This window comes from Giraffa tippelskirchi, chromosome 11 (genome assembly GCF_054371585.1).
Source record: "Giraffa tippelskirchi isolate mGirTip1 chromosome 11, T2T-mGirTip1v1.2.pri, whole genome shotgun sequence".
In the NCBI taxonomy this organism is placed as follows: Eukaryota; Metazoa; Chordata; class Mammalia; order Artiodactyla; family Giraffidae; genus Giraffa; species Giraffa tippelskirchi.
Genome location: NC_137285.1, coordinates 7,999,962 through 8,027,317, shown reverse-complemented (window position 1 = coordinate 8,027,317; position 27,356 = coordinate 7,999,962). Strand labels below are relative to the sequence as shown.

Sequence of the window (27,356 nt, the reverse complement as noted above, 5' to 3'; positions counted from 1 at the left end):
TCTGAACGATTCTCCAGGCAAGAATATTGGAGTGGGAATATTGGAAGGGAATGGTAATTCCCTTCTCCAATCGATCCCATTATCAATTACATGAGGGTCTATTGAGTGCTTCTAAAGGGTTGAATTCTTGAGTTTTACTACCTCCACTTTATAAACCGGACAATCTAAGTACATGGAGGTGAAGGAGCTTTTCCTGGAAGTGGTGGAGTTGGAATTTGAACTCAGGGAGTCTTGCTCCAGAGCCCAACCCCTAACCACTGTGTCATGATAACAGCCTGGCTCACAGAGGGTGATGCTCGTGGGCTGGGTGGCATGTGGGAGGCATACCTTCTCAGCTCTAAGTGGGACCTGGAACCTCACACACACGCCCTCAAGGATGCCCTCCTGGATCCCTAGCAGGAGATAGCCCTGGCCCCTCGCACTGCCCTCGGCACCCCGGGGCCTGGCCCCCACTCCCAAGTGGTACCTTTGCCCTTCCAGTGGGCGTGGGCAGCGAAGCCGATGTGTCCACCGTACTTGCGGTTGAACTCTGCCATGAGGGCCTTGTAGGGGTTGCGGATGAGCAGGATGGCCGCGTCAAAGGCCTCAATCTCCTTCTGGCCACTCTCGTGCGTCTTAATGCAGATGGTCCTCCCGCTGCGCCAGTGGTCCCGCTCACCTTTGAATCCTTCCCGCAGCCAGGGAGGGGGCCGGGGACACGGCAGTGAGCTGGGGGAGACAGGAGGCCCATCCCGCCCCATCCCGGGCAACCTCTGGGGTTCTCAGATGTTCACTTGTCCACTCATTCAGTCACTCGCATGTTTATAGAGCACCTACTCTGTGCCAGGCACTGCGCAGGGAGCTGGGGAGAAAACAACTTGCAAAAACATCCATGGGTCACAGTTTTTGAGAGCCAGACTATTCAAATAGTGATAGGAATGTAAAGTCACTGCCCTGGTTAGGACTGCAGAAGAGGAGTATTTACACCCAGGTGCTGTGATGGGGGGCCTGACCTGATGTGCCTGAGGGTTCCCCTTAGGATGGAGTCTGCATTTCCACCCCACTGATGCTGGGAATGGCCGTATGACTTGCTTTGGCCAATGGACTTGGGGCGGAAATGGGTCTTGGCCAATGTCTCGGGACCCAGAATGTTTCTGTTCACTTGTGTGTGTTTTGGGGGCGTCCCAGGTGGCTCAGTGGTAAAGAATCCCCCCGCCAAGGCAGGAGGTGCAAGAGACACAGGTTCCATCCCTGGGTCGGGGAACCGTAGAGAGAAACGGCAACCCACTCCAGTGTTCTTGCCTGGAGAATTCCATGGACAGAGGAGCCTGAAGGCTCCTAAGCACACCGAGCCCAGCACACATGTGTGTTTCAGCTGCCACTGCGAGAAGGACATGCCCTGGAGAGCTGTTGGTCCCAGAGGGCGAGAGACCCATGGAATAGACATGGGTCCAACCTGCAGTCTGGAGCTGAGCGGCCCAGCCAGCCTGGCCAAGATCACTGACCCAGTCAGGCAGCATCCAGAAAGGCTTTCCGGGGCAAGATGGTACTTAGGCTGAGAACTGGAGGACGGGGAAGAGTTTACCATCCCAGGTGAGAAGAGCCAGTGCAAAGGTCCTGTGGTGGATGGGAAGAAATGTGTCACACATGAGCAATTGGTACAGGACAGCAGAGGGCGAGAAGGGAGCATGAGGCCAGAGAGGGTTGTGGGGGTTGTGATGACGAGCTAAGTCTGTTCTGAGTCGCTTCAGCCGTGTCCGACACTTTGCGACCCCATGGACTGTAGCCCTAGACCACCAGGCTCCTCTGTCCATGGGATTCTCCAGGCAAGAATACTGGGTTGGGTTGCCACACCCTCCTCCAGGGGATCTTCCCAACCCAAGGATCAATCTTAGGTCTCCAGCATTGCAAGAAGATTCTTTACCATCTGAGCCATCAGGGAAGCTCACTAAGCACATAGTAGGTCCAATCAACATGCCCGGGAGAGCTGAGCGGCATGCAGTAGGTGCTCAGGAAGGGGTACTCCCATGTCCTTCCAGGGGGGTCCGATCCCCATTCCTCTGCATCTCCTCACCTTTGTTGTACAGAGAACCATCGAAGTAGTAGCTGCCAGTGTAGAAGCCTGTGGCCAGCTCGATGAGGTGGCGAGCCCACGTGTTGCCGGCTCCTGGGAAGCTGGCCAGGGCAATGAGCTGCTTGGACTTGGCTGGGAGGAACCGTCTGTCCATGCAGCGGTTGTCTGCAGAGGGCAGGGCACAGACAGGGGTCAGGGTCAGGGGCCAATCGGAAGGAGGCTGGCCAGAAGGGATTAGAGTGTGAGTCTCAACCCTGCCACTTCCCAGCTGTGAGAGCTGGTGCTTTCCGAGCCTGTCGTCTCCTTATCTGGAAATGGGAACAGGGTTATGAGATAATGTGTGAAAGAAGGTTGCACACATGGTAGGGATTCAATAAAAGCCAGCCAGGAGGACGAGCCTTCTCTCTAACCTCAGTTTCTCACCTGAACAGTGAGGCTCTGTCTTATCACCCCCACACTCTCCTCCAGGTTAAAACCCACAAATGGCAGCCATCTGCATGGGGCCCAGGCCAAGGTTTTCACCTGGACCTCCAAGCTCTGTGCAGCCTGGTCCTTGCATCTTCCTAGGCTCATGCCATCCGCCTGCTCTCCCTTCCAACCTCCGCACCTGCCAGCACCTGGTCCATCTGTGCTCTGCTCCTGCCTGCCTGGGCAGTGTCAGGGGCGCTGGTCCCTCAGCCACGATCATCAGAGCTGATGGAAAGTGTTACATCTCGGCATCTCCCACTGCAGCCCCTCCTGGAGCTAAGAGGTCACAGGGGTGATTTTTTTTTTTTTGCTCCCTACAGACATAGGTGATGGCCCAGCAAAGGGGATTTGGCAGTGAAAAAGGAAGAGGAAAGAATCCTGGATTTTTGGTCCTACCACTGCTTCTTCACTCTGGACCGATGACCTCAATCCTTACCGTGAAGTCACGGCAGGCAAGCCTCCCTCCCTCCCCTGCCCCTTGAACCCGAAGACTGCTCTCTCAGCCTCTCTCCTCCCCTACGCCCCCACTTTCTGGGAAGAAGGGAATGATCCCTGCTCTAGTGTCTCTGTTCTATCTCCTTTCTCCTCCCCCAGCTCATAACTCCATCTATTTTCCCTGTCTTCTCTCTCTCTCTCTCTCAGCTTGTCTGATTATTACCATTCAGACATGAACAAATAACTCCATCGTTAAAAATAAAACTCCCCCCTCTGGTAAGCACTCTCTCTCTGCACCCCTGTGGCTTCCTCGGTAGCTCAAACAGTGAAGAATCTGTCTGCAATGCGGGAGACCTGGGTTCGATCCCTGGGTCGGGAAGATGCCCTGGAGAAGGGCATGGCAACTCACTCCAGTATTCTTGCCTGGAGAATCCCATGGACAGATGAGCCTGGTGGGCTACAGTCCATGGGGTCACAAGAGTCAGACAGAACTGAGCGACAAACACTTTCACTTTCCATTTTCACTCCATACCCCATTCAGTCTCACTTTTGGCAGAGTTGTCCACACTCCTATCCCTTTTCCTCCTTCCACCGTTTCCTGGGGCTCCTCGGGGCTCCTCCCTGCTCACTGCACAGAATCAGCTTCTGCTCAAGTCACCAGTGACCACCCAGCATTCAATCCAGTCTTTCCTCGCTTTGTTAACTTGGCAGCATCTGCTACCCCCCATCATCCCGCCCTTAGAATCCTTCCAAGATGGTACCCTGGTCTTTCCTGTTCTGTATTAGCTGCCATTATCGAAGTCTCACCATGAGCCACACTGCTTTCTCAAAAGAGCCCTTCAAGGGGAAAGTCTGAAGTCCTAAACATAAATTCCAATTCTTCCACCTCCTTGCTGGGTAGGTAACCTTGGAAAAATGATGGATCTGAATAAACCTCAGTTTTCTCACCTGTAACATGGGACGCTGATAATAATGACATCCTGGGGTTCTCAGGAATGTCAGAAGAGAGAACGGGTATTGAGTGTGAACACAGGGCTCACACAGTGTGAGCTCTTAGTAATGATGCTACTGGCCAGAGACCAGCTCTCTTCCCCTGCCATGCACATTTAATCTGTTTGTTCAGAGGAGAGCAGACTTTGGGAAAACAAACAAGCGGAAAAGCATCTTTATCAAGCCAAGCAGGTGTCTGGGAATAGTTTTCATGGAAACACACTGCAAAAAAGGAGGCTAGATACAAAACTTTCTGGAGCGTAGTTATGTTTTATAATTTTGAGAGGGGTGTGGATTTGATAGGACCCAGTTGGCATTAAACAGTACACTCAAAATTTGTGCATTTTGCTCTATGTAAATGTTACTTTGAAAAACCATAAGCAAATATTGAATTACAATTAGTGACATGAGGACTGAAATGTAATCATGTTGCAACTACTTTGAAATGCATCCAGGAAGAAAAATTGAGGGATGGAGAAATGAAGAGATGCATGAGAAAGTAAACAGACCATAACGCTGAGAAATGTAAAATCTGTAGGATAAGTCTAGCATGTTCACTGTGTAACTCTTCCCATTTTTTTCTGGAGCTTTGACAATTTTTTCATAATAAAATGTTGGGAGAGAGAAAGAACTGGGCCCCTCAATTTCCCCTGAAAACAGAATTCTCCATTTAACTACTGTCTGGGAGGCAAAGTAAAGGTGCTTATTTTCAGCATTAAAAAGGAAGTTTATTTGGTTCTTAAGCTCCACAAATCAAAACAGATGCTGGAGGCAGTGTAGTACATAGCTGGAATCCGACAGACCTGGCTTCAGTCCAGGATGATCATGGCCTAGTTGTGCGATGTTGAACAAGGCTTTTTACCTCCCTTAACCTCAGTTCCCTCACTTCTAAAGTGGGGCTAACAAACCTTACAGGATCAGATGGACAATGCACGGGAAGTATATGCAGTATATGTTGAGAAGCCGAGATTAGGAGTGCAGGCTCAGGTCCCAGATTGCCTCGGGCTGAATCCCAACTCTGCTCTGTCCTAGCTGTTTGACTCTGGCAGACCTATTCAACCTCTCTGTGCTGAGTTGCCATGTTTGTAAAATGGTAATAATTGCAGTACCTATGTCATTGGACTGTTGTGAGGATTACATGAGTTAATTCAGTCTAAAGAGCTCAGATAGTACCTGGCACACAGTAGGTGCTCAATAAATGGCAGTCATCGTGGACCATGCTCTTGGTGGCCTCCTGAACCACGTGACTCTCAAACCTCCCCAGGGTGGGGGGCCTGCAAGTGCGACATGGGAACCTGAGGAGCAGTAGTGGCCTGGGAATGAGCAAACCCATCAATCAGGGGCTACTGAAGGGGCTCCGATGTCCTGTTCGCATCAGAGCTGCTCTTGGTCACGGGATAATTAAGCTGAGTGTGACCCTTCCCCCAACCTGTAGCTACACAGTTCTGTACAGACTAACCAACATTTCCTGCAAACGAACAAACACTCATCTTTCCTCACTGGAGTGTAAATAAAGCCAGAGGCCACCCTGGCGAAACACATTCCTGCTTACTGAGCTCTTAGTGGGATTCAGCTGCCAGGGAGGAAGCCGCAGTTGGCCGCCACTACCCCACATCAGGCCACACAGGGGCAGGCTGCTGGTGGGGCTGCCACTAGCTCTTACAGCACCTGTGTGCAAATCAGATAAAGGTACCCTCCCCTCCCCCAAGCAGATGCACTGTCATCCAGAGTGCACAGCACAACAGGCAGAGCACGGGCTGGCTTTCAAGCATCACTTTTCCTTTAGGCTGTGCCTGTGCAGTGCTCAACCTGCCCAACCATACATGGGCTAGGGTCCTGGGAGATGAAGAGGAAGTCTAGCCCAGTGGTGGTTTTTTAGTTCTCCAGGCTTCAGAGTGTGTGGGGAGTGTCCTTTGCACTGTGGTCAGAGGTTTCTAGCATGGCCTTTGGAATCAGAAACCTGAAAGCAAATCACTCTTGCAGATGTGTGATTATGGCCAGTTCTCAACCCCTCTGAGTCTTGGTTCTCCCATCTGTAAAATGGGGATGATACTGCCCTGATCATAGGCTTACTGTGGGCTTTCTATAATTAAATGAGATGAGGCTTGGCACGGGACTGACACATATAGGTGGAGAGTGTTTTCAGATGTTGGAGTACTCCTTCACGGGTTTTCTTTGGGCTGAGCATCCTAGCAAGTTACCTCTCCAAGTGCCATCCACCTTTCATCATGCCTCCAGCAGGAGAAAAGATTTTCATCTAGAAATTTTATAAACCCCATGATCTCAGGCAAGTCCTGTTCTGAGTCTCAGTTTCTCTACCTGTAAAGTAGGCATAATGACCGTTCCTGACTCATAGGAAAGCTGAGGAGAATCAGTGAGAAAATGCACACAAAGGACTCAACACTGAGTCTGGAACAAAGAAAGTCCCTAAGTGCCACCACCACCACCACCACCACCTTTATCATTACCATCATCAACATCGCAATCACCACTATCACCACCATCATCATCCCCATCACCATCATCATCCCCATCACCATCATCATCCCCATCCCCATCATCATCCTCACCATCACCCTCACCACCATCACCATCATCATCCTCACCATCACCCTCACCACCATCACCATCTTCACCATCACCATCATCACCATCATCACCATCACCATTATCACCATCATCATCACCACCATCATCTTCGCCATCACCCTCACCACTATCACCATCATCATCCTCACCATCATCAACATCACAATCACCACCATCACCACCATCATCATCCCCATCACCAGCATCATCCCCATCACCATCATCATCCTCACCATCACCCTCACCACCATCACCATCATCACCATCACCATTATCACCATCATCATCACCACCATCATCTTCGCCATCACCATCATCCACCATTACCATCATCATCACCATCATAATCACCATCACCATCACCATCATCACTATCACCATCATCACCATCCCAATCATCATCCCATCTCCATCCCCATTATCCCCATCATCACCATCATCATCACCATCATCATCAAGTCTGGTACCCCCAAGAGATGGAAGAGGAGATAAACATCAAGTGTGGGTTCCACTGGCAAAGGGAGAAAAATGAAAGTAGAAAGCATGAGAAAGATGGAGAAAGAGAAGAAAAAGTTATAAATTTGCAGAATCCTAGAACTGGAACAATGTACACCTTCATTTTACAGATGGAGAAACTGAGGCCCAGAAAGGAGAAATGACTTGCCCAGGATCATGTGAGTGATCTGGTTGGAGGTCTGTGTTGAAGACCCAAGTCTCCCACTCCCAGTTCAGATGTCTTCTCGCTCACTCTCTCTGCCCCCTTTGCAGGAAGAGACACCAAGGGGGTCGTCAGTGTGAGCTAGAGAGGAAGGTCTCCAGAACCATCCCCCTTGCCGAGGGCCCTCCCCCTCGCCCCTTCAGGATCTCTAGGCCTGGCCATGCCCGCTAGCCCTGCCTCTGCCCTCTGCCCCCTAGCCTGCATGGTTCTCTTGCTGACGGGCTGGCTGGAGCACCTCTGGGTGGGAGGCGGCCACTGGGAGAGCTTCTGGGGGCTGCTGCCTGGGGCGGGGGCTGGCTTACCTTGGACCTGCGTCTGGTACACGATGAAGTAACTGGGGGTCCCGCAGCTCTCGAACTCCTCCGCGCTGCACTTCTGGGCACAGAGCTGCTCGTCCTCTCGCTCGTGGAGGGGAAACCGGGTGGTGGGGAAGCCACAGTGGCAGGCGGTGCCCGCAAGAGCTGCCAGCGGGTACTCCTGGGGACGACGTGAGAGAGGAAGGGAAGAAAGTCACTGCATCCCCGGGCAGCCTGGACTCGGGATGCAAACAGGATTTGCGTTCCAACCACCGCCTTCTCCATCACTCTCCCCAACTCGAGGGTCCCCAAGCTTCACTAGGAAGATTCTGTCCTGTCTGCGTACCTCCTGTACTATTATATTTTCCAGCGTTCTTGAGCTATACTTGACAGATAAAAATCGCATTTATTTAAGGTGTATGACTTGATGTTTTGATGTATGCATACACTGTGAAATAATCACCACAATGAAGCTAATTAACATGCCCATCGCCTCACATAGTTTTACTTTTTGCTTTCCCAAGTGGTGTGAGTGGTGAAGAATCCTCCTGCCAATGCAGGAGAAGCAGACTTGGGTTCGATCCCTGGGGTGGGAAGGTCCCCTAGAGGAGGAAATGGCAACCCGCTCCAGTTTTGTCACCTGAAAAAACCCCATGGACAGAGGAGCCTGGAGGGCTCAGTCTGCAGGGTCGCGAAGAGTTGGACCCAGCTGAACACACACGTGTGAGCACGCACATATCCTATTTATTGTTTCCTTTTGAGACGCAAATTTCAAGTCACCCTTTGAGACTCAGGTTTCAAAGGGAACTTTTTTTTTATCACTCCCCAAAGTAGTACTGGTTGAGAAGTAGCATTTTCATACATTTCATACTGTAGACCCTAATACTAAAGAAACAAAACCATGTGATTAAATTCTAACTAGGCACTCTGCCTGCCAAGAACTCGAACCTGGGGTCAACTCCATTTTTCCTGCAAAAGGGAGATTAGTTAGTGGAGAGAGGTGTTAAAGCCACCACAGCACTGAGAAGCTGCTTTCTCCTGGAGGACCTGAAAGAAAACTGAAAACGGATAATTTTTCTCACGGCCGTGCATTACACCCCAGTCAATCCTCTGGGGCTGACTATGGTATGAAGCCCATGCTTTGGGAAAAGCTGTCGGAAACTGTTCTTTTACGCCAAAGAGGATGTCGTTACCTATGTGTAACCACTGTCTTTGCTGGGAGTTGTGGTTCAGTCGCTAAGTCGAATCCGACCCTTGGTGAGAGGCTCCTAATTGCTTTAATTGCTCTTTGGAAGAGGTAAGTGGGAGCAGGCTGGACCTGAGATTTGGAGGGCAACAGACTGTCCTTTGTCCAGTTTTCTCAGACCCATGGAGCCGAATTCTCCCTGGTAGCTGGTCCAGGAATAATCTGCTAACAAATCAAGGTCACACCTCTGGGGCTGGATCTGGTGAGCTTGGCCATGGTAGGTTTGGGTTCTTTCTCAGATACTGCATCTGAGCTACAGCACCTAGCCTAAGATCAGCGAGATGCTGCTGGGAGGCAGGTGGCTGAGCCTGGCCCGTGACGGAGGCTGTTTTCTAGCCGGTGACACATACTGAAGCCTCCTCTGACCCCCTAAGTCTCAGACCCGCCACCACTTGGTACGAGTGGCTCTGGACTCCTGCCCACCTAATCCCCTCCAGTTTTCTCCTGTGGCCCCCTGTAAGGAGATTAGGGGCAAATAGGAGAGGGAGCCTTGCAGCAGGGCCTTCCTGTACCCCACGCCACCCCACAACCTGCCCACACCTTCCCTTCCCTCCAGTTCTGTGTACAGTAGGACACTTTTTCACACTGGTTTGCCCTGTGACCTCACCGTCTCCTGTTTGTCCCTCACCTCCAGATGATCTGTAGTTTCCCCTCGGGCCCTCAGGACAGATGGATGTCCACCTGGAGGGGAGGCCATGGGAGGGGGATTCCTGCCCAAGAGAGAAAGCTGGACCAAAAGATGGTCAAACCTTTTTTAATCTTATGACCAGCACCCCTGACCTTCCAGGATGCCTCCAGGGAGCAGAGCAAGCACTCAGGAAATGCTTGGTGACCTACAGTTACCTGGCTGCCCTTGAACGGCTCCTGGACCTTGAAGAGTTCCTGCAAGCCTCTCTCTGGGGGTCTCTGACTGCGTGCGTTCTAAGTCACTTCAGTTGTGTTTGACTCTTTGCGACCCTATGGACCATAGCCTGCCAGGCTTCTCTGTTCATGGGATTCTCTAGGCAAGAATACTGGAGTGGGTTGCCATGCCCTCCTCCAGGAGATCTTTCGAACTCAAGGATTGAACCTGCATCTTTTATGTCTCCTGCATTGGCAGCTCGTTTCTTTACCACTATCGCACCTAGGAAGCTCATGGAGTCTCCAGGGGAGCTCAGAAGTCAAGACCATAGATTTGGTGTCAGAACCCATTCTGCCACTTGCTTGTGCTGTGAGCTTGGGAAGTGACTTCATCTGTTTGAGCCTTGGTTTTATCATCTGTGAAATGGGGATGAAAATTCCCAGTTCCTAGCCTTGTTGTGAGAGGTAAATTGTGTGACCCATGGGGCAGAGGGCTGCATGGAGGGGCTCAGCAAGCGGCAGTCTCTACGATGTTGCTGCCTCTTGGTCTTTCTGAAAGGGGCTTCGTGAATTAGGAGCCTTAATGAAAGAAACAGCCAAGCAGGATGACTCAGAACAGGTGGGGGCATTCAGGAGTTGGGGTGTGGGCTGAGCATCCAGGATGAGCCACAAAGCCGGCCCCCAGCCAACGCCAGCATCACTGAAGATAAAGACCACATCTTGTTGACTTTGTACTCCCAGCATTGAGCACAAGGGTCTGGCACAAAGGAGGTCCTCATCAAATACTAGCTGAGAGGATGAATGAAATGGGTAACCACTTTCCTGTAGTGGGGAAGGGGGGGTTCTCCTGTGGACCCTCATATAATTAGCTCACCTTGAATGAAGGAGAAAGCTCCTCAGATATCACTGGATGCCAGTGGTGAGCTTAGCTCCGTGCTGGGTATCAAGAGTGGTCACAAAATGTTTTAGGGTAGACTCTACTCTTGTGGAGTTCCCTGTCTGATTTGGGAAGAAGGATAAACAGTCAGCTATCCATCAGCGATCTCAGGCTGAGAAAGGACCGTCCAGTTGGATCATCCAGTCCAACTGCTATCCAGTGCCCAAAGTTCAGGATGCCACACCTGCCCTGCCTCTGTTTGCATACCGCCAGTGATGGGGAACTCACTCTTGCCCAAAGTAGGATTGTCCTGGGCTTTACCTGGCAATCCTCAACGCCTGCTTCTAGGCCCAGTTCACACATCACCCTCACTCCTGAGCAGTCCTCACTATTAGAACACACTTCCTCAGAGGGAAAGAAATGGACCCTGCGTAACTCCCAGCTTTTGGATCCATGTTCTCCTCCTGCGTCACACATCACAGTCATAACCTTCCTCAGAGCAGCCAGATGGCTGCTCCCCGAGCCAAGCATCTCGCTTCTCCAGCTGCCCCGCACCGCCCTCCCTGGAATTCCGTGTGCAGAAACAGGCTCACCTTCTCCGTGCAGAGGTCCACACACTTGTCCACGGACATGTTGGGCATGGCGGCCGTCACGGGCAAGGCCAGGGAGAGGTTGTCGGGCCTGTGGAAGCAGCCTCTGAAGACTGCACTTCCGTCTGGAGGGCCAAGGGGAAAAGGAACAGTCAGATGCGGGCTGGCAGAACCACCTGCTGAAGGAGGCACTGATGAACTGATGCCCAGCGGAGGCAGGGACACATGCTGGAGATTAGTGAGCTAGAAAATTCCAAGAGTGTCCTCGACCCTAGCATCTCTGTCTACACCCCGGGGTGCCGAGGTGTTCTCGCTGGGCCGTACAATCCCCTTTTCTTTGCCACCATTCCTACGTCTCACTTTCGCATCCTTGGTGGTGGCAACTTAGATGCCATGGAGGATTTTTGTGATCTCATCGGGAGAGGGTTGGACATCTGAGATGGAGGGAAGCCATGGGGTCCAGGGTTCTCCTGCTCCTTCTTCCAGCACTGGGGTGCTCTGCGCCCTCATCCTGGGCTTTAGGGGAGAAACTCGGTACCTCAACAGTGTCTGCCCCATGCAGTGCTACAAGAGGCTGATTTACTGGAGAGATTCCCTTTAATTCCCTCATCTGGAAGCATCCCAGCTACACAGTAGAAAATTTGGAGGCCATTGCTAAAACAATACTCAGCTGTTGTCTTCAGCTGGGTTTACCCAGAGACAGTGTTTTATTGAGGGCGTGCTCTCAGGAGAAGGGTGGGAGGGAAGCGGGACAGAGGAGGAGAGGCACTAAGTAAGCACGGGACCTTGGCTGGGTACCACCTTCAGCCTGGAGGGTAAGTGGCATCACAGGATTGGTTCCACTTTAAGGAAAAGGGTCTGACCTTGGCCTTGTCTGCCCACCCCTCCTCATTGTCTGTCATTTGGGAAGCTGTTGGGTCAAGGATCATTTTTCAGGCAAGGGGGCAGATGTGAGCTACTGGTGGTAAAGAGGATTTGGGTGGATATCTTTTGCATCCACTACAGATGCACATAAAGATTTATCAGTAAGAACGCTCATTGCAGAAACGATTTACATTAACACATGAAAGCCTGAAAACAACCTCAGTGTCCAACAATGAAGTGTTGGACAAATAATGTATGGAATGATGACACAGTGGGAGTCTATGCCCCATACAAAATAATGAGGTTAAAGGTTACTTTAGAGAGAGCGTCATCTCTCTAAAGATGTTTTCAAGATAGGATGCTAAATAAAAACTGAAAAGATGACACTCTACCCATTATAAAATGTCAGTTATGTACACAAATTATCTCTCAATATAAATCTCTAGAGGGTTATCTCTGAATAGTAGGTGTGATGGTTAAGTTTTGTGTCAACTTGTGAGGCTATGGTGCCCAGTTGTTTGGTCAGACACTGTTCTAGGTGTTGTTGAGAAAGTTTTTCTTAGATGGATTAATATCTACAGTTAGCTGACTTTAAGGACACTTTCCCTCTGAAATGTGGGTGAGCTGCGTCCAGTCAGTTGAAAGAATGAGAGAGGAAAAAAAGCGGTTTTCCAGAGAAGAAGGAATTCAGCTTCTGGATGTCAGGCCTGCCAACCTCCACAATTTCATGAGCCACTTCCTTAAGCCAATCTCTTAATTTATACATTTCCACATATCCTGCTGGTTCTGTTTCTCTGGAGAACTCTGACTGGCAGAATAGGATTATAGACAATTTTTATTTCCACTTTTTTTTTTTTTGTAAACCTTTTCCCCAACCTTTTTGACAGTGCACATTTATTTTTTAATATAATAGAGACAAATTTTAACAATTAAAAGTGGCCCCTGTCAAATTTATCTAAAGGCTTATGATGCCCATTTTAAATTGGGTTCCATGGTTCTCAAATTTGAGTTGAATACATTTTTATAGAAGCACAACTTTCAGAGAAAACAAAGGACACTGTTGACAAGTGACTCAAAACCAGGAGCTCACAAGTAGGAGCCACTTACCAAGTGCCTGCTATGTGTTATCCCCTCTTCGAGAACTTTGCAAATGCCACCTCATTTTACCTTCTTGAGAACTCTACAGGGTCCACGGCAAACTCTCACGTGACCAATGAGAGAGACAGGACTTAGCAGGGGAGGTTGTATGACCACACTGAAGACCCATTGTCAGCAAAAACGTGCTGAGGACTTTCTCAGAAACATGATGCTAACCCTTGGGGAAAGTGAAGCAAGCTGCAAAAATCGTATATCTCCATCTATGTCTGTATCTGGGTCTATCTACTGGTAAGCGCTGCCCCCCCACCAACCCCCGCCTTTTTTTTTTTTTTTTAGCATGCCTATATTTAAGTGCAGAGAAAAAGATATGAAATTACTCCCCGGGCAGAAGGATGATGGAGGAGGGGGAGGGAGTCTAGCAATGAAAATTTTAAATCTCAGCTGTCAAAGGCACCCTAGTGATTATCCCTACCACCTGGCACCCTGGAGCCTGAAGTTGTTCATGGTGGAGGGAAATCTAGCAAGCTGAGACGACATCTGGAATTGGGTTAAATGACTACTATCCAGAGCATGCTGCAGACTCCTGCTATCCAACACCACTTCCCCACCTCTCACTCCAGGCTGAGGAGAAGCGATGGTGGTGGGTGCTGTGGTCCTGGCCTCAGTTTCCCCACATGTAAATGATAAGGAGGGGGTTAGACTATGCAGATTCTCTTCTGTACAGGACAGCCCTCCACCCTCCAAATGAAGAATCATCACACCCCGAAAGCCACTGGTGTCCCGTGGTCTCCCATCCCATGGCCCAGGGTGCACAGAGGTGAAGCCCCATTTCATCGGTCACCCTAAGAAAGTTTTAATGATGCTCACAGAATGTGCCATAGAAGGCGAGGATAGGCAGGAGAGTCAGATGTCTGAGCAAAAGTGAAAGTCCATGGAATTTTCCAGGCCAGGATACTGAAGCGGGTAGCCTTTCCATTCTCCAGGGGATCTTCCCAACCTAGGGATCAAACCCAGGTCTCCCGCATTGCGGGCAGATTCTTTATCAGCTGAGCCACAAGGGAAGCCCGTTTGAGCTAAAGGTTTACAGCAATGAGTTGGGAGGCCAGAAGCGGTGTGCGCAAACCTTCATTTAACCAAACAACTCAGTTAGCCGGATGCCAACTCAGGTGCCAGGACAAAGAGATGCTGGCCTTGCTCTCAGAAATAAGGGGGCTCCTCTTCTCTCTTAAAACTCCACTAGTGTTTATTGAGCCTCCACAGATGCCAGGCTCCTAGCTGGGTGCTTTGGATCCATTGAATCTTCACAGTAGCCACGAGCAGTAGCTGCCACGGCTGGTTCAAGGAGGCACTCTGGCTTCCAGGATCACAAAGTTGGCTAAGGACAGAGTGAAATCAAAGCCAGATTGCTCGGTCTCCCAATTCTATGCTTCTTCCAATAATAATAATGCTACTATGATGGTTAGATGCTTATGCTTGCTCTTTCAGTCATGTCTGACTCTTTTGTGACCCACCAGGCTCCTCTGTTCATGGAATCTTCCAGGCAAGAAGACTGCAGTGGGTTGCCATTTCCTCCTCCAGGTGATCTTCCTGGCCCGGGGATTGAACCTGCATCTCCTAGGTCTCCTGCATTGGCAGGTGGATTCTTTACCATTGTGCCACCTGGGAAGCCCTCTTAAATGGTTATAGTCACATCAAACATGCTATTAGCTGGGAACTAGGCTGAACACACGTGGCCTTGTTGAACACTTGCATCGCCCTGGTGGTATAAGCAGCCCCGTTTTTAAGACAGGGAAACTCAAGTCTCAGAGGACTGAAACCACTTGATACAAGTCACCCAGATTATGAGGCAGAGCTAAGACTGGCATCTAAGTCTGAGAGCTTTCCATTCTTGATGGTCTTATCAAATGCTCTCCATGTGCCAGGTACTGTGTAAACACTTGATACACTTCATCCTCCTAATGACAAAGCAGGTCTCACTCTCCCCATTAAACAGAACGGAAAACAGGCTCAGAGGGGTTAGTGATTCCCTAAGGCCACACAGCTGACAAGTATCTGGATTCCAGCCTGGGAACATCTGAGCTCTGAGTCCCTACACTCTGGGCTATCCTTCTCTAAGAAACCAGCCCCAGACCCTGTTTGAGCATTTCCAAAACACTGTGACATATATTCACTCCCCTTTGACCACTAACCATTCACAAAATCAAGGCTGTCACTCTGGGGTCTCTTGACATTGGAGTTTGATTCTCTTTGTGAAAAGTGAAAGTGTTAGTTGCTCAGTCATGTCCAACTCTTTTTGATCCCATGGAATGTAGCCCATCAGACTCCTCTGTCCATGGGATTCTCCAGGCAAATACTGGAGTAGGTAGCCATTCCATTCTCTGGGGGATCTTCCCGACCCAGGGATCAAACTCAGATCTCTTGCATTGCAGGCAGATTCTTTACCATCTAAGCCCCCAGGGAAGGGGCAGGCAAAAGTCTGTGAATCTATCTCCTTAGAGGAAGTAGAATTTCTACCCTGGCATCTCTCAGATGGTCTTTTCCTGCCTTCCTGGATGCAGGGAGGCCAGATTTCAAGATGGGAAGAAGAAGGAAGACTCTGTAAGCCCAGCATAGCTCAGACAGGTCTCCCTTTGACATTTCAGCATCTGTTAATGAGTCCCTGAACCTCCCAGCTTAGAAAGCAGAGCTGAACCGAAAGCCCTGAATACCAAGTAAGATGAGGCCTTAAAGGGCCAGAGAGGGATCAGAAGCTGCTGTTGCAGGTCTCTCTTTGGTCAAGGTGTCCACTGGGGTGGGGGTGGGGAGGCACACAGGTTTGGGAAGTTAGTTCTAGGAGCAGTTAACCTGCTGGACGTGGGATGTTCCTACAGTCCTGCCCATTCTGCTTTTGGAGGGAAACTATGTGGATTCACAGAGAGCCTTGTGATGTCCAGTAGGAAGGCTGGAATCCCAGGGGTCTGGGGAACACTTTGGAGGGCACCTCTCTCTGCAGGTTGCTCTCCATTATGGCTTGGTGATCGGAACACTGAGAATATGCAAGGTGGCCAAGATGCTGAATCGTCCTTCTAGCCTCATTTCTTCCATCTGTATAATGGGTCAGGGCTTCCCTGGTGGATCAAATGGTAAAGAATCGGCCTAGAATGCAGGAAACCCATGTTCGATCCCTGGGTCGGGAAGATGCCCTGGGAAAGGGAATGGCTACCCACTCCAGTATTCTTGCCTGGAGAATCCATGGACAGAGGAGCCTGGCGGGCTACAGTCCATGGGGTCGCAACGAGTCAGACACAACTGAGCAACTAACACGTTCAGAACGGATCACCAGTTCTCCCTACTGCTGGTGCAAGGCTCTCTTGTCTCTTACATCTGAAAACACAAGAGAAGTGGCCAGCCTGGATCCGTTAAATTTCCTAACACTCTCTGGTGATACAAAGAATTTTGGACTTCCACAGCATTAGGTGGATGCCTTCCTGTTTGCAAAAGGTCTCTCATGCCCAGCAGAAAGGGCACTGGTTTTAAATTCAGACAGACCTGGGTCAGCACCTTACTCAGCTTTATGTCCTTGGCCTGAGCCTTGTTTTTCTCGTCTATGCTCAGGGATCATCATCTCTACCCTGCACAGTTGGGATGGAAGTTGATACAGTGGCATCGACAGGGCCCTAGACCCACCCGGATTTAGTCAATGTCTCTTCCTGCTCCTTCTCCATCACTCATTCATGATTAAAGGGTGGCCAGACCCTACGTAGGAGACACTATTAAGTGCCCCATTAATACACTCATGGCATTCACCATCCCATTACAGGCTGCCAGTGACGTTCTATAAACACCTAGGTGTGTGAAGGATGGACTACGCTTCCAGGGAGTTAATCTCCCTGGGATCCTCCCTCAGCTGATGATGGGTGAACTTTGGAGGATAAATACTGAAGTTTCCTGCCCCTCTGATGGGACATCTTTGAAGAACTCTCTCCGCTGCCTTCCCAACAGGATTAAGCTTCCTCAGTAGTGACCTGCTTCGTAAAGGGTCTGTGTTGACTCCTACCCTTCCCTGTCTCATGTCTTCACTCCCTTGGAGGTCCATTGTGGGGTCATCGTTCAAGTAAACCAAAGCTCACAGCCTTGTCTCTGGGGGAATCCAACTTAAAATATTTTGGATCTTTGTGCATTCTTAATTCCCAAGGGGAATCCTGCACGGAGTTCAGAGCTGCTGCTCTTCACAGCCTGCAGTCTGTGAGAATGGCACCCCCTGGAGTTGTGCAGTACACAGTTCATGTACAGTAGCAGCAACCCTGAGTAATGTCTTCCTAATGACCAACCTTGCTGAAGTAGAGCAACAAAGGAAAATAGTAACAGCTGTTAACTGTATGTCGTTGATGCCAAGTATGTTACCCGTGTGTGTGTGTGTGTGTGTGTATCGCTCAGTCGTGTCCAACTGTTTGCAACCCCACAGACTGTAGCCCACCAGGCTCCTCTGTCTCTGAGATTCTCCAGGCAAGAATACTGGAGTGGGTAGTTATTCCCTTCTCCAGGGAATCTTCCTGACGCAGGGATCGAACCCACATCTCCTGCATTGCAGGCAGATTCTTTACAGTCTGAGCCACCAGGGAAGCCCCAATGTGACACATGTTACCTCAGTTTATCCTCACAACAACCTAAGCAGTTGACGATGCTATCTATTATCCTGTTTTGCAGCTGGAGATCCTAAGATGTAACAAGATTTGATAGGTATTACAGCTCACACAGCTAGTGGGGTACAGAGTTGGGATCTGGCTCCAGTCTTATTTGACGCCACATCCTAGGTTCCCACCTCTCTGCTATTCTACAGGAGGTCTACTGAATTCCAAACTGGCTGGGCTCTGGAGACCCCGTGCCAGCCACCTGGATTTCCCAGAAACCCTCTTGAGCTCCACAGGAGGGGTCCAAGGATCACAAAAGCCCGTGCCCCACATTCTGATAATGTCAGCTCTTCATTGCCAGGCCAGCTGGGATGGTGCGTGACCTCGGCAGCTTGGGGTTTTTTTACTAGCAAGAGGCAAGCAGAGCAACTGTTCATCAGCTCTCTTGACTAGGGGGAAGCGCAAGTCTCTCTGAAGTTCATCATCTCTTTGTTCTGAGGCTTCACAAAAATGAGGGAAATACCACCAGGCATCAGCTTAAAGGCAGGCGAGGAAGAGTTCTCCTTGGTTTGAAAGAGGCCACCACCCCCCAGGGTAATTAGGCCAAGCTCTACTGCATTAAAGATACCGGTGAGGAGGAAAGGCAGTGAGCTGGGAGCTGTTAATGGCTACCTATAATCAGAGAGAGATTGAATTACACAAAGAGCCTAACTGTCCGAGGAGAATTCAAAACCCGCTATTTTTAGGCATCACCAAAGGCTCCTGTGAGCTGTTGGAAATTCAAATAACTTGAGCTGGGTGCTGCTCAGAGTGAATTGAGGAGTTTCCATTTTAGGAAGGAAGGTGCATCACCACTACTCCAAACAGGCACTGTGCTTTCTCGATTTTATCTCACATGGCGGGCATAGCAGTCTTTCAGGGTTGGAACTGTCCCCATTTTACAGATGAGGCACTTGGGGCTCAGAGAGAATGAATGGCACGGTCAAAGTCAAGATAGCAAGTCAGTGAAAGAGCTGGGATAGAAACAATGTATGCCTGATCTGAACCTACATCCAGAGTCATCCCTGGTGGTCCAGTGGCTAAGACTCCATGTTCCCAGTGCAGGGGGCCTGGGTTCAATCCCTGGTTGGGGAACTAGATCCCATATGCTACAACTAAGACCTGGCACAGCCAAGTAGATAAATGTAAAAAACCCTATATCCATTGCTCCCATAGCCTTCCTGGAGTTTGGTTTAGGGAGAAGCGTAAACTACTTATTCCCCACCACGATACAGAATGAGAACAATTTTCTAGCTATCATGCCTTGACTGTACACAGCAGAACTCATGAAGACCCATCTGAATTATAAAATTCAGGGATACCAGGCATATATCAACGTAAAGGAGAGGACTCCAGGCCCGGCAAAGAAGGAGCTAGACATGGTCCCTCCCTCCATCCAGTGTGACTTTCCATGGTCATCTGAGGCTAGATGGTGAAGTGGTTAAAAAGAGTATAGTGAGCATAAAGGACAAGCATTTCGCCAAATTTCCCTTCTAACCTTCAAGAGACAAAAAATTGCTAGAACTAAGAACAGTACACAAAAAGAATAGTACACAATTTACACTATGTAAATTGTAAACCACAAGTCAAGATCTATTTTTTCAGTGATAACATAAGCTTCATAGAGCTTTCCTCATGCTTTAGTGGTAAAGAATCCGCCTGCAATGCAGGAGGTGTAGGAGATGCAGGTTTGATCCCTGGGTCAGGAAGATTCCCTGGAGAAGGGCATGGCAAACCATTCCAGTATTCTTGCCTGGAGAATTCCATGGACAGAGGGGCCTGGCAGGCTACATACCATGGAGTTGCAAAGAGTCGGATGCTACTGAAGCAACTTAGCATGCACGCACAATGTAAGCTTCATAATACTTTCATCAAAGATAGAAAAAAAAAGAGGGAAAAGGGCTGAGTCCTGGGAGAGGCTGGTCTGCAGTCCTGGGGGGTTTGTTGTTGTTTAGTCAGTAAATCGTGTCTGAATCTTTTGTGACCCCATGGACTGTGGCCCATCTGTTCATGAGATTCCTCAGGCAAGTATGCTGGACAGGATTGCCATTTCATTCTCCAGGGGATCTTCCCTACCCAGGGATCAAACCTGCACTGGCAGGTCTCCTGCATTGGCAGGTGGATTCTTTACCACTGAGTCACCATAAAGCCCATAGGGGTTTTAGGCAGCACTGAAGGATGGTCAGCACCATGGACAGCCACCCATGGGCCCCACATATATATGTATTCTGTGTAATTCTACTGAACCTTGCAAAGCAAAACTTGCAAGAATCTTTCAGGCAAATGGAATTTCTTGCAACATCCTATAAAGCCATAATATTCTCAGATCAGCAGCAGGTCTCTGCCCCTGGGAGGAGAAGCCGCACTTGCTGACACATTTAGCAAACCGCTGTGAAAAATGTAATCCAACCAAGAAGGAAGTCCATTTCTCGGTCCTTTTGTAACAAGGGCAAAGAGTCCCTGTGCCCGAGAGTCTGTGTCAAGGAAGAATAGCAGGGTTCCTGCCGACATTTGCTCTGCCAACCTTTTAATGCTCTCACTACCATAGGGGCATTCCATCACCTCGGAGACATGGAGGCTGGCTCTCCACACGAGGCTGGCTCCCCGCACAAGGCCGACACCCCATGCAAGGCCGACACCCCACCAGAGGGGTGCTCAGGAGACAGTAAGCCTCCTTTGGATCTTCACAATCATTCAGAGTTCTGTGCCACTGCCCAGGGAAACACAGTTAGGACACAGTGTTAATACAAACGAATGACTCTACAAATGGAATCTTGTTTCTACCACACCTGTTTCCTGGAGCATTTGCTCATTGCCCTGCCTAAAGTAGTACATGCCAGTGTCACGTGCTGGTGGAAGGCTTCCCTTTCTAACTTATTTGTGTATAAATCAGATCTCAGGAATGGGAAACCAAGCATGTCACTGAGTCATAGCAAAGACACTGGATATTCTGTGTTGTGTAGAGACAGGACACAGGGCAGAAGGAGAGATTAGGGGTCAGGGAAGAAAGGAGGTAGGTCAGACCAAGGAGCCCTCCCAAGGGAGAGGCAATGGGGTCCAGAATCCAACACAAGAGGTCAGGGTGTTTGTAGCATTATATCTCACTAGCACCCAAACCAAGAGTCAGAGAACTGGGTTCCAGCCTAAGTTCAGTCCCTAACAAGCACTGTGGCCTTGAAAACATCAGGCCTGCCCATTGTCCACTAAAATTAACTCTTGGCTTTTGCACCCTCTGTTCCTTCTGCCCTGATTTCTTCCCCACCCTTTGGCAATGTGTCTCTAGTCTGAATATCCTCCTCTTTCACACCAGGTAAAATCCTGTGCATCTTTCAAGGCCCTAACCAGTCGGCCTTCTTCTGTGGAGCTGCCCCCAGGGCTGTTCAATCTGGCCACTTGTGCTGTTTAGGCCTCGGTTTCTAAAGCTGCAAAATGGAACATTAGCAAGGAAGGTGCTTCTAAAGGGTCATTCAAAACATAACCTTTGCTGATCCTGGATTTTTACTCTCGGCTGGATACATGACTCTTCCTTTCACCTGGAAATCTTAGAATGAGATTCTGCTCAAATGTTGCTTCCTTGGCTCCTATATATATGTCACCACCCCGTTGCCCACTTGAACAGACCCTACTGGTCTTGGGTCTGCCTGTCCACTAGATGGTGACCTCCTTGAGAGCAGGGACTATGCTTTATTACTCATTCTCCTCTCCAAGCCTAAGCCACAGAGGAGCTCACCAAATGTTTTGGTTCAGTGAACAGTCCTCATGCTCTCTCCCAATACCGTGTTGCCAACTGGGAGCCCACAAGGAGTTCCAACTTGACCAACCATCTGTCTCCTTATCCAAGCCACCTCCATTCTCATCCCAGCCACAGTAGCCTTGAGGTTAGCAAGGCTTAGATTCCCTTCTGTAGTCACCTGCTGGAGGTGCCCAAGCTTCCAACCTTGTACAGCGACAATTCAGAACAGCTGGGGTGGACTTAGACTCCAGGCCTCCTCTCTCAGTAGAAATGACTGGATTCCCCATCTTGAATGTATGGATGGAATGTTCCTTTCTCGGATAGAACAGAGTACCACTGCAGAGGTGGGTGAGCCGAGGGGCACAGCAGCATTCCCAGCAGCCTCAGGGGTCTCTCACCAGCAACCACCCAGTCAGCCCACCCCCCACCCCACCCGCGCTGCTACCAGGGCAAAACACACCCAACTGTAAGAGAATTTCATGGTCTATGTGTGTTGAGGCTTTTACATTTTAAGAAATTAAAAAAAAAATCTTTGATCGTCCATGAGACTGCTATTGATTTGGCTTCTTAAGTGGCTCAGTGGTTAGAGAATCTGCCTGCCAAGGCAGGAGATGCAGAAGACCCAGGTTTGATCCCTGGGTTGGGAAGATCCCTTGGAGGAGGAAATGGCAACCCACTCCAGTATTCTTGCCTGGAGAATTTCATGGACAGAGGAGCCTGGCGGGCTACAGCCCATGGGGTTACAAAGAGTCGGACACGACTGAGCAACTAAGCACACATTCATGAGACTGTTATTATACCAGGTGATCTTAATAGTGTGTGTGTCTGTGTATGTGTGTGTGTGGTGGGGGAGGAGAGCAGGAGACAGAAAGAGAGACAGAGAGACAGAGACAAGAGAGACAGGAGAATGTTCATTTACCCAGCCACTCTGAACATTAACCAAAAGGAGGTCTGGCTGATAGTGGCTGATGACATACACAGCCCAGTTCTTGTTATCTAGCTTAGCATCATTCACCAGATTGTTCTAGTGGCTGCAGCTTTCCCTCTAAATACACATAACTCTAAGGTCATCTCTTCTTATGGTCAAAGTCGCCATCCAAATAATGTAAATACTGGCATAAAGAGAATCAGTAGTGGACTTCCCTGGCGGTCCAGGGGTAAAGAATCCACCTGCCAATGTAGGGGACATGGGTTCGATCCTTGGCCCACGGGAAGATTCCACTTGCCACAGAGTAACTAAGCCCATGTGTCACAACTCCTGAGCTCTCATTCTGGAGCCTATGAGTCGCAGCTACTGAGCCTGTGCACCCTAGAGTCCATGCTCTGAAACAAGAGTAGCCACGGCAATGAAAAATCCGTGCATTGCAATGAAGAGTAGACGCCGCTCACCGCAACTAAAGAAAACCCAAATGTGGCAAGGAAGACCCAGCACAGCCAAAAATAAATAAAGAAAGAAAATTAAAGAAATCAGTATTGGGGATGAGAAATCTGCCATCAAATCAAAACCTCACTACCCTAATGGCCAAACCAGAAACTTGCTGTGCGGACATTATCCAGCCTGGATTTCACACACCCTCCGTGTCCTCGGCCAGCCGGGGCCTCGGACCTGGGTGAACTGAGGCAATGATGGAGAGGGAGATGGTACCTCCATTTCTAGAAATCAGCTGCTTTGCAAATTGGCCGCATGCTTGACCCTGCTGCAGAGCAAAGCGTGAACAGAGCTTCAAAAACATGGGGCTTGGAAAACAGAACACATTATCAAGCAAACCAGCAATGAATTTTTATCAACAATGACATTCAATGGAAGAGGCCTTTCGCTGCATGCACACAGGCGTTAAAGTTCTGCCAAGTCCACCTGAGTGGGCAGCCCTACATTCTGGGTGGACCTTGTCAGCTCCACTGAGGTCTAAGGCCTTATTACTCAAGATGTGGTCCATGGACCAGCAGCCTAGCATCACCTAGGACCTCCTTGGAAATGCAGAATCTTACCTGCTGAATCAGAGTCTGCATTTTAACAAGATCTCCCTGGGATTCCCCGGCACCTTCAAATTCAAGATTTGTAGTTCCGGATTCCTGTTCCCACCTCAGGACCACATCAAAAGAGTACCCAGGACAAACCTCAGCCCTCTGTCTTTTGTCAAGGCCATTAGCTCTGCTTGTAGGTCTGAACGTCAGCTCTGAAGTCACAAGGCTGTGTGACCTTGGGCAGGCTTACTTAGATTCATTAAGCCTCAGTTTTCTCACTGTAAAATAGAGATGATTAACCATGGCAACTGCCTTAAAAGTCTGTAGGGAAGGGAAACAAAATCAGGCTTGCAAGGGGCTTAGCACAGTGCCCGGCGCACAGCAGATGCTTGAGAAGCAAACATTAACTGCTACTAAACAGCCAGAGAAGGAACAATGGGACAATATCCACAGAGGAGGGGGTGGCTCCTGTCCTCGCCTAATCACACCCTTCCCTCCCTCAGTCTGAAAACTGGAGAGTTTTTCTAATAAGACCAAAACATTGGCAAGTGAGGGATAAACTGTCTCTGCATGCATGCGTGCTAAGTCGCTTCAGTTGTGTCCAACTCTTCATGACCCCATGGACTGTAGCCCGCCAGGCTCCTCTGTCCACGGGATTCTCCAGGCAAGAACGCTGGAGTGGGTTGCCATGCCCTCCTCCAGGGCATCTTCCTGACCCAGGGATCGAACCCTTGCCTCTTACACTTCCTGCATTGGTAGGCCGGTTCTTTACCACTAGCGCCATCTGGAAATTGTCTCTATGGGAGCATTAAAGGCATAAGCTATGGAACTTCCCTGGTGGTTCAGTGGTTAACTCCACACTTCAGCGCAGGGGGCCTGGGTTCAATCCCTGGTCAGGGAACGAAGATCCCACATGCTACATGACACGGCCAAAAAAGAAAAATTAACAGATAAGCTCTGGAGTTGGTTTAAATCCTCTGCTGCTTGTGTGACTCTGAGCCTCAGTCTCCTCATCCGTAAAGTGGGAGTGGGTAAACAACTGGGCGGTTTCAAGGGTCCTCGTGAGGATCAGGTGTGCTCTTCCAGAGAAGGCACTTCGAAAACGATGGAGTGTTTGCTGTTGTCACTATCATCGTCACCATCGTTAGGGACAACCTGCTTTCAGCCAATCAGGAAGGACAGGCCAGGTCAGGCTCTCGGGGTCTGCTGAGGGGGAAGAGGGTTTCCGCTGGAGGCGAGGCTGGGGCAGGGTGGTGGCGGCTGGGGAGGGCAGCCGAGGGCTCAGGAGGGGTGGGGGGCGCGGGTGGGCGAGGGCCGACTCACGTACACCTGCGGGCTGACTCCTGGGCCAGCTGCAGCCGGTAGACGGACAGGCGGTTGGCTCCGCCGCACACGCTGCCCCGCTCGCCCTTGCAGTCCATGTCACACTCCGCCTCGCTCACGTTTGCCGCCTGGATCTTGTGGCCGCAGTAGCACTCGGCGCCGAACTCCAGCCCAGCATACAGGTAACCCCTGGGGGAGGCTGCTGTCAGGCCAGGGTGCCTGCCACCATGGAGACCCCCGGGAAGGGCAGGGAGTCGTGGCCATTGAGGAGGTCCCAGGGGATGGGTCGGCTCTGGGGACTAGGAGGTCCCAGGGGGAGGAGGGGATATAGATGCTAAAGCTGGGATGACAGCGAGACGCCCGGGGGGAGAGAGGAGACCTCAGGGGACAGGAGACCCATCCACAGTGGAGAGCGGGTAGACAAGAGGCTTCAGGAGATGGGGAGATCCCAGGGAAAGGAGGAGACTGGGGTGGGGGGGCTCTCCCTATTTTCCTGGAAGTAGGAAGGGTGGAAAACAAGGAAGGCTGTGGGAGTCAGGGAGACCTAAGGAGATCTGGGGGACAGGAATGCTCCAAGGGACATCAAAATTGAGAATAAGGAGACCCTGAGAAGGTCGTGGAGGCTGAGGAGTCTGCAAGTCTTGCATGTGCAATGGGCAAGAAGCCGAGAAGGATTACAGGGAGGTCCTGGGGGGTGGCAGGCAGGGAGACTCAAGGAGGGGACGAGACCCCAGGGAGACAACTGGCTTCCATCCCTGCCTGAGGTCTCACACCTCCTACACACTTCGCCACACAGACACACCACGTCACATTCACACCCACCTACATACACCTTCAGCACCCTTGACACACACCACATCCTTCCGGTCCTGTGGTCCCTCTGTCCTCCCTACTCTCTGGTCTTCCCTGTCCAGAGCCAGGAGCCAATCACATGTGCAGAGTCTAGCCCCTTTATTCCGGGAAACACCACCCAGGGATGATACTTCTAGGTCCCCTGAGAGAAGTCTGGGAGAGGGCAGGGGACGCTCGCGTCTCTCTGGAAAACCAAGGTCACATATCCAGCCAAGTAAAAAAATTCCTTTCCTTAAAACAAAAAAGAAATCCAGGCACTGCAAGATTTTCCTTTTTTTTTTTTTCATAGCTAGGGAATCATTTCCTAAAAAGGACTCTTGGTAAGGATCCGTCTGTAAACAGATGAAAAGGGAATTGCTTGTTCTGGCTCCAGGGGTGGGTATGAAGTGGTGTGGGGGAGGGGAGTAGGACAACCCCTGCTCAGCCCTCTTGCCCACTGTGTTCTCTGAGGCACTTTCCAGAATTGAGAAAGGTTCCTGGGGGCAGGGGGCAGCCTGCAAAATACTGGTCCTCCAAGACTGGACCTACAGGAGGTGTCAGCTCATGACTTCCGGGGGCTAGCTGGGGACACAGACCCACCCAGACTCGTGTCTCCGAACACCCCAACCACTTGGGGTGGCGTGCGACCACAGGGCCACCTGGGCAGATTCAACTGTTGTTCAGTTGCTCAGTCATGTCTGACTCTTTGCAACCCCATGGGCTGCAGCACGCCAGGCTTCCTTGTCCTTCACTGTCTCCTGCAGTTTGCTCAAACTCATGTCCATTGAGTCAGTGATGCCATCCAACCATCTCATCCTCTGTCATCCCCTTCTCCTCCTGCCTTCAATCTTTCCCAGCATCAGGGTCTTTTCCAATGAGTCAGCTCTTCGCATCAGGTGGCCAAAGTATTGGAGTTTCAGCTTCAGCATCAGTCCTTCCAATGAATATTCAGGACTGATTTCCTTTAGGATGGACTGGTTGGATCTCCTTGCAGTCCAAGGGACTCTCAAGAGTCTTCTCCAACACCACAGTTCAAAAGCATCAATTCTTCAGTGCTCAGCTTTCTTTATAGTTCAACTCTCACATCCATACATGACTACTGGTAAAACCATAGCTTTGACTAGTCAGACCTTTGTTGGCAAAGTAATGTCTCTGCTTTATAATATTCTGTCTAGGTTGGTCATTGCGTTTCTTCCAAGAAGCAAGCGTCTTAATTTCATGGCTGCAATCACCATCTGCAGTGATTTTGGAGCCCCTCAAAATAAATTGCAGATGCAGTAGGAGCAGCTTAAACTATCTGGGCATCTAGGGGCTGGGTCAGCCTCCTTCTTCCATCTCTCTGTCTCTCCAAAACCTTGGTTCTCAGTTGTCCCTGGGGCCCATCACATATAACTGGACCCACTGATGGAAGGACCACTACTGGACAGCAGGAGCTTTCAAAGTTTCCCAGTTGGATGTGAAAGTCAGAGCAGCAGTGCTCCAACTCTGGTCCCGGGACCAGCAGCATCCAGTATCATCTGGAAACTTGTTAAAAATGTAAATTCTTGGACTCCACCTCAAACCCAACAAATTGAAAATTGGGGGTGGGGTAGGGCCCAGCAGTTTGTTTTGAAAGATCCCAGGTGAGCTTCCCTGATAGCTCAGTTGGTAAAGAATCCTCCTGCAATGCAGGAGACCCCAGTTCAATTCAAGGGTCGGAAAGATCTGCTGGAGAAGGGATAGGCTACCCACTCCAGTATACTTGGGCTTCCCTTGTGGCTCAGCTGGTAAAGAACCTGCCTGCAATGCCAG

At 50.1% G+C, this 27,356-nt stretch overlaps 1 protein-coding gene across 6 annotated transcripts in view; it reads right to left on the bottom strand.

Annotated features, from left to right (window-relative positions):
* WSCD2 (WSC domain containing 2) overlaps nt 1-27,356 on the bottom strand; it is a 180,715-nt gene that overhangs the window by 8,424 nt on the left and 144,935 nt on the right. For all 6 annotated transcript variants that reach the window (XM_081542965.1, XM_081542966.1, XM_081542968.1 and 3 more), the window contains 5 exons: nt 24,739-24,923; nt 11,106-11,227; nt 7,556-7,730; nt 2,054-2,218; nt 467-667 (listed from right to left, as the gene is read on the bottom strand). In XM_081542965.1, coding sequence (XP_081399091.1) covers nt 467-667; nt 2,054-2,218; nt 7,556-7,730; nt 11,106-11,227; nt 24,739-24,923 — 848 coding nt within the window. The remainder of the gene's footprint in view (nt 1-466; nt 668-2,053; nt 2,219-7,555; nt 7,731-11,105; nt 11,228-24,738; nt 24,924-27,356) is intronic.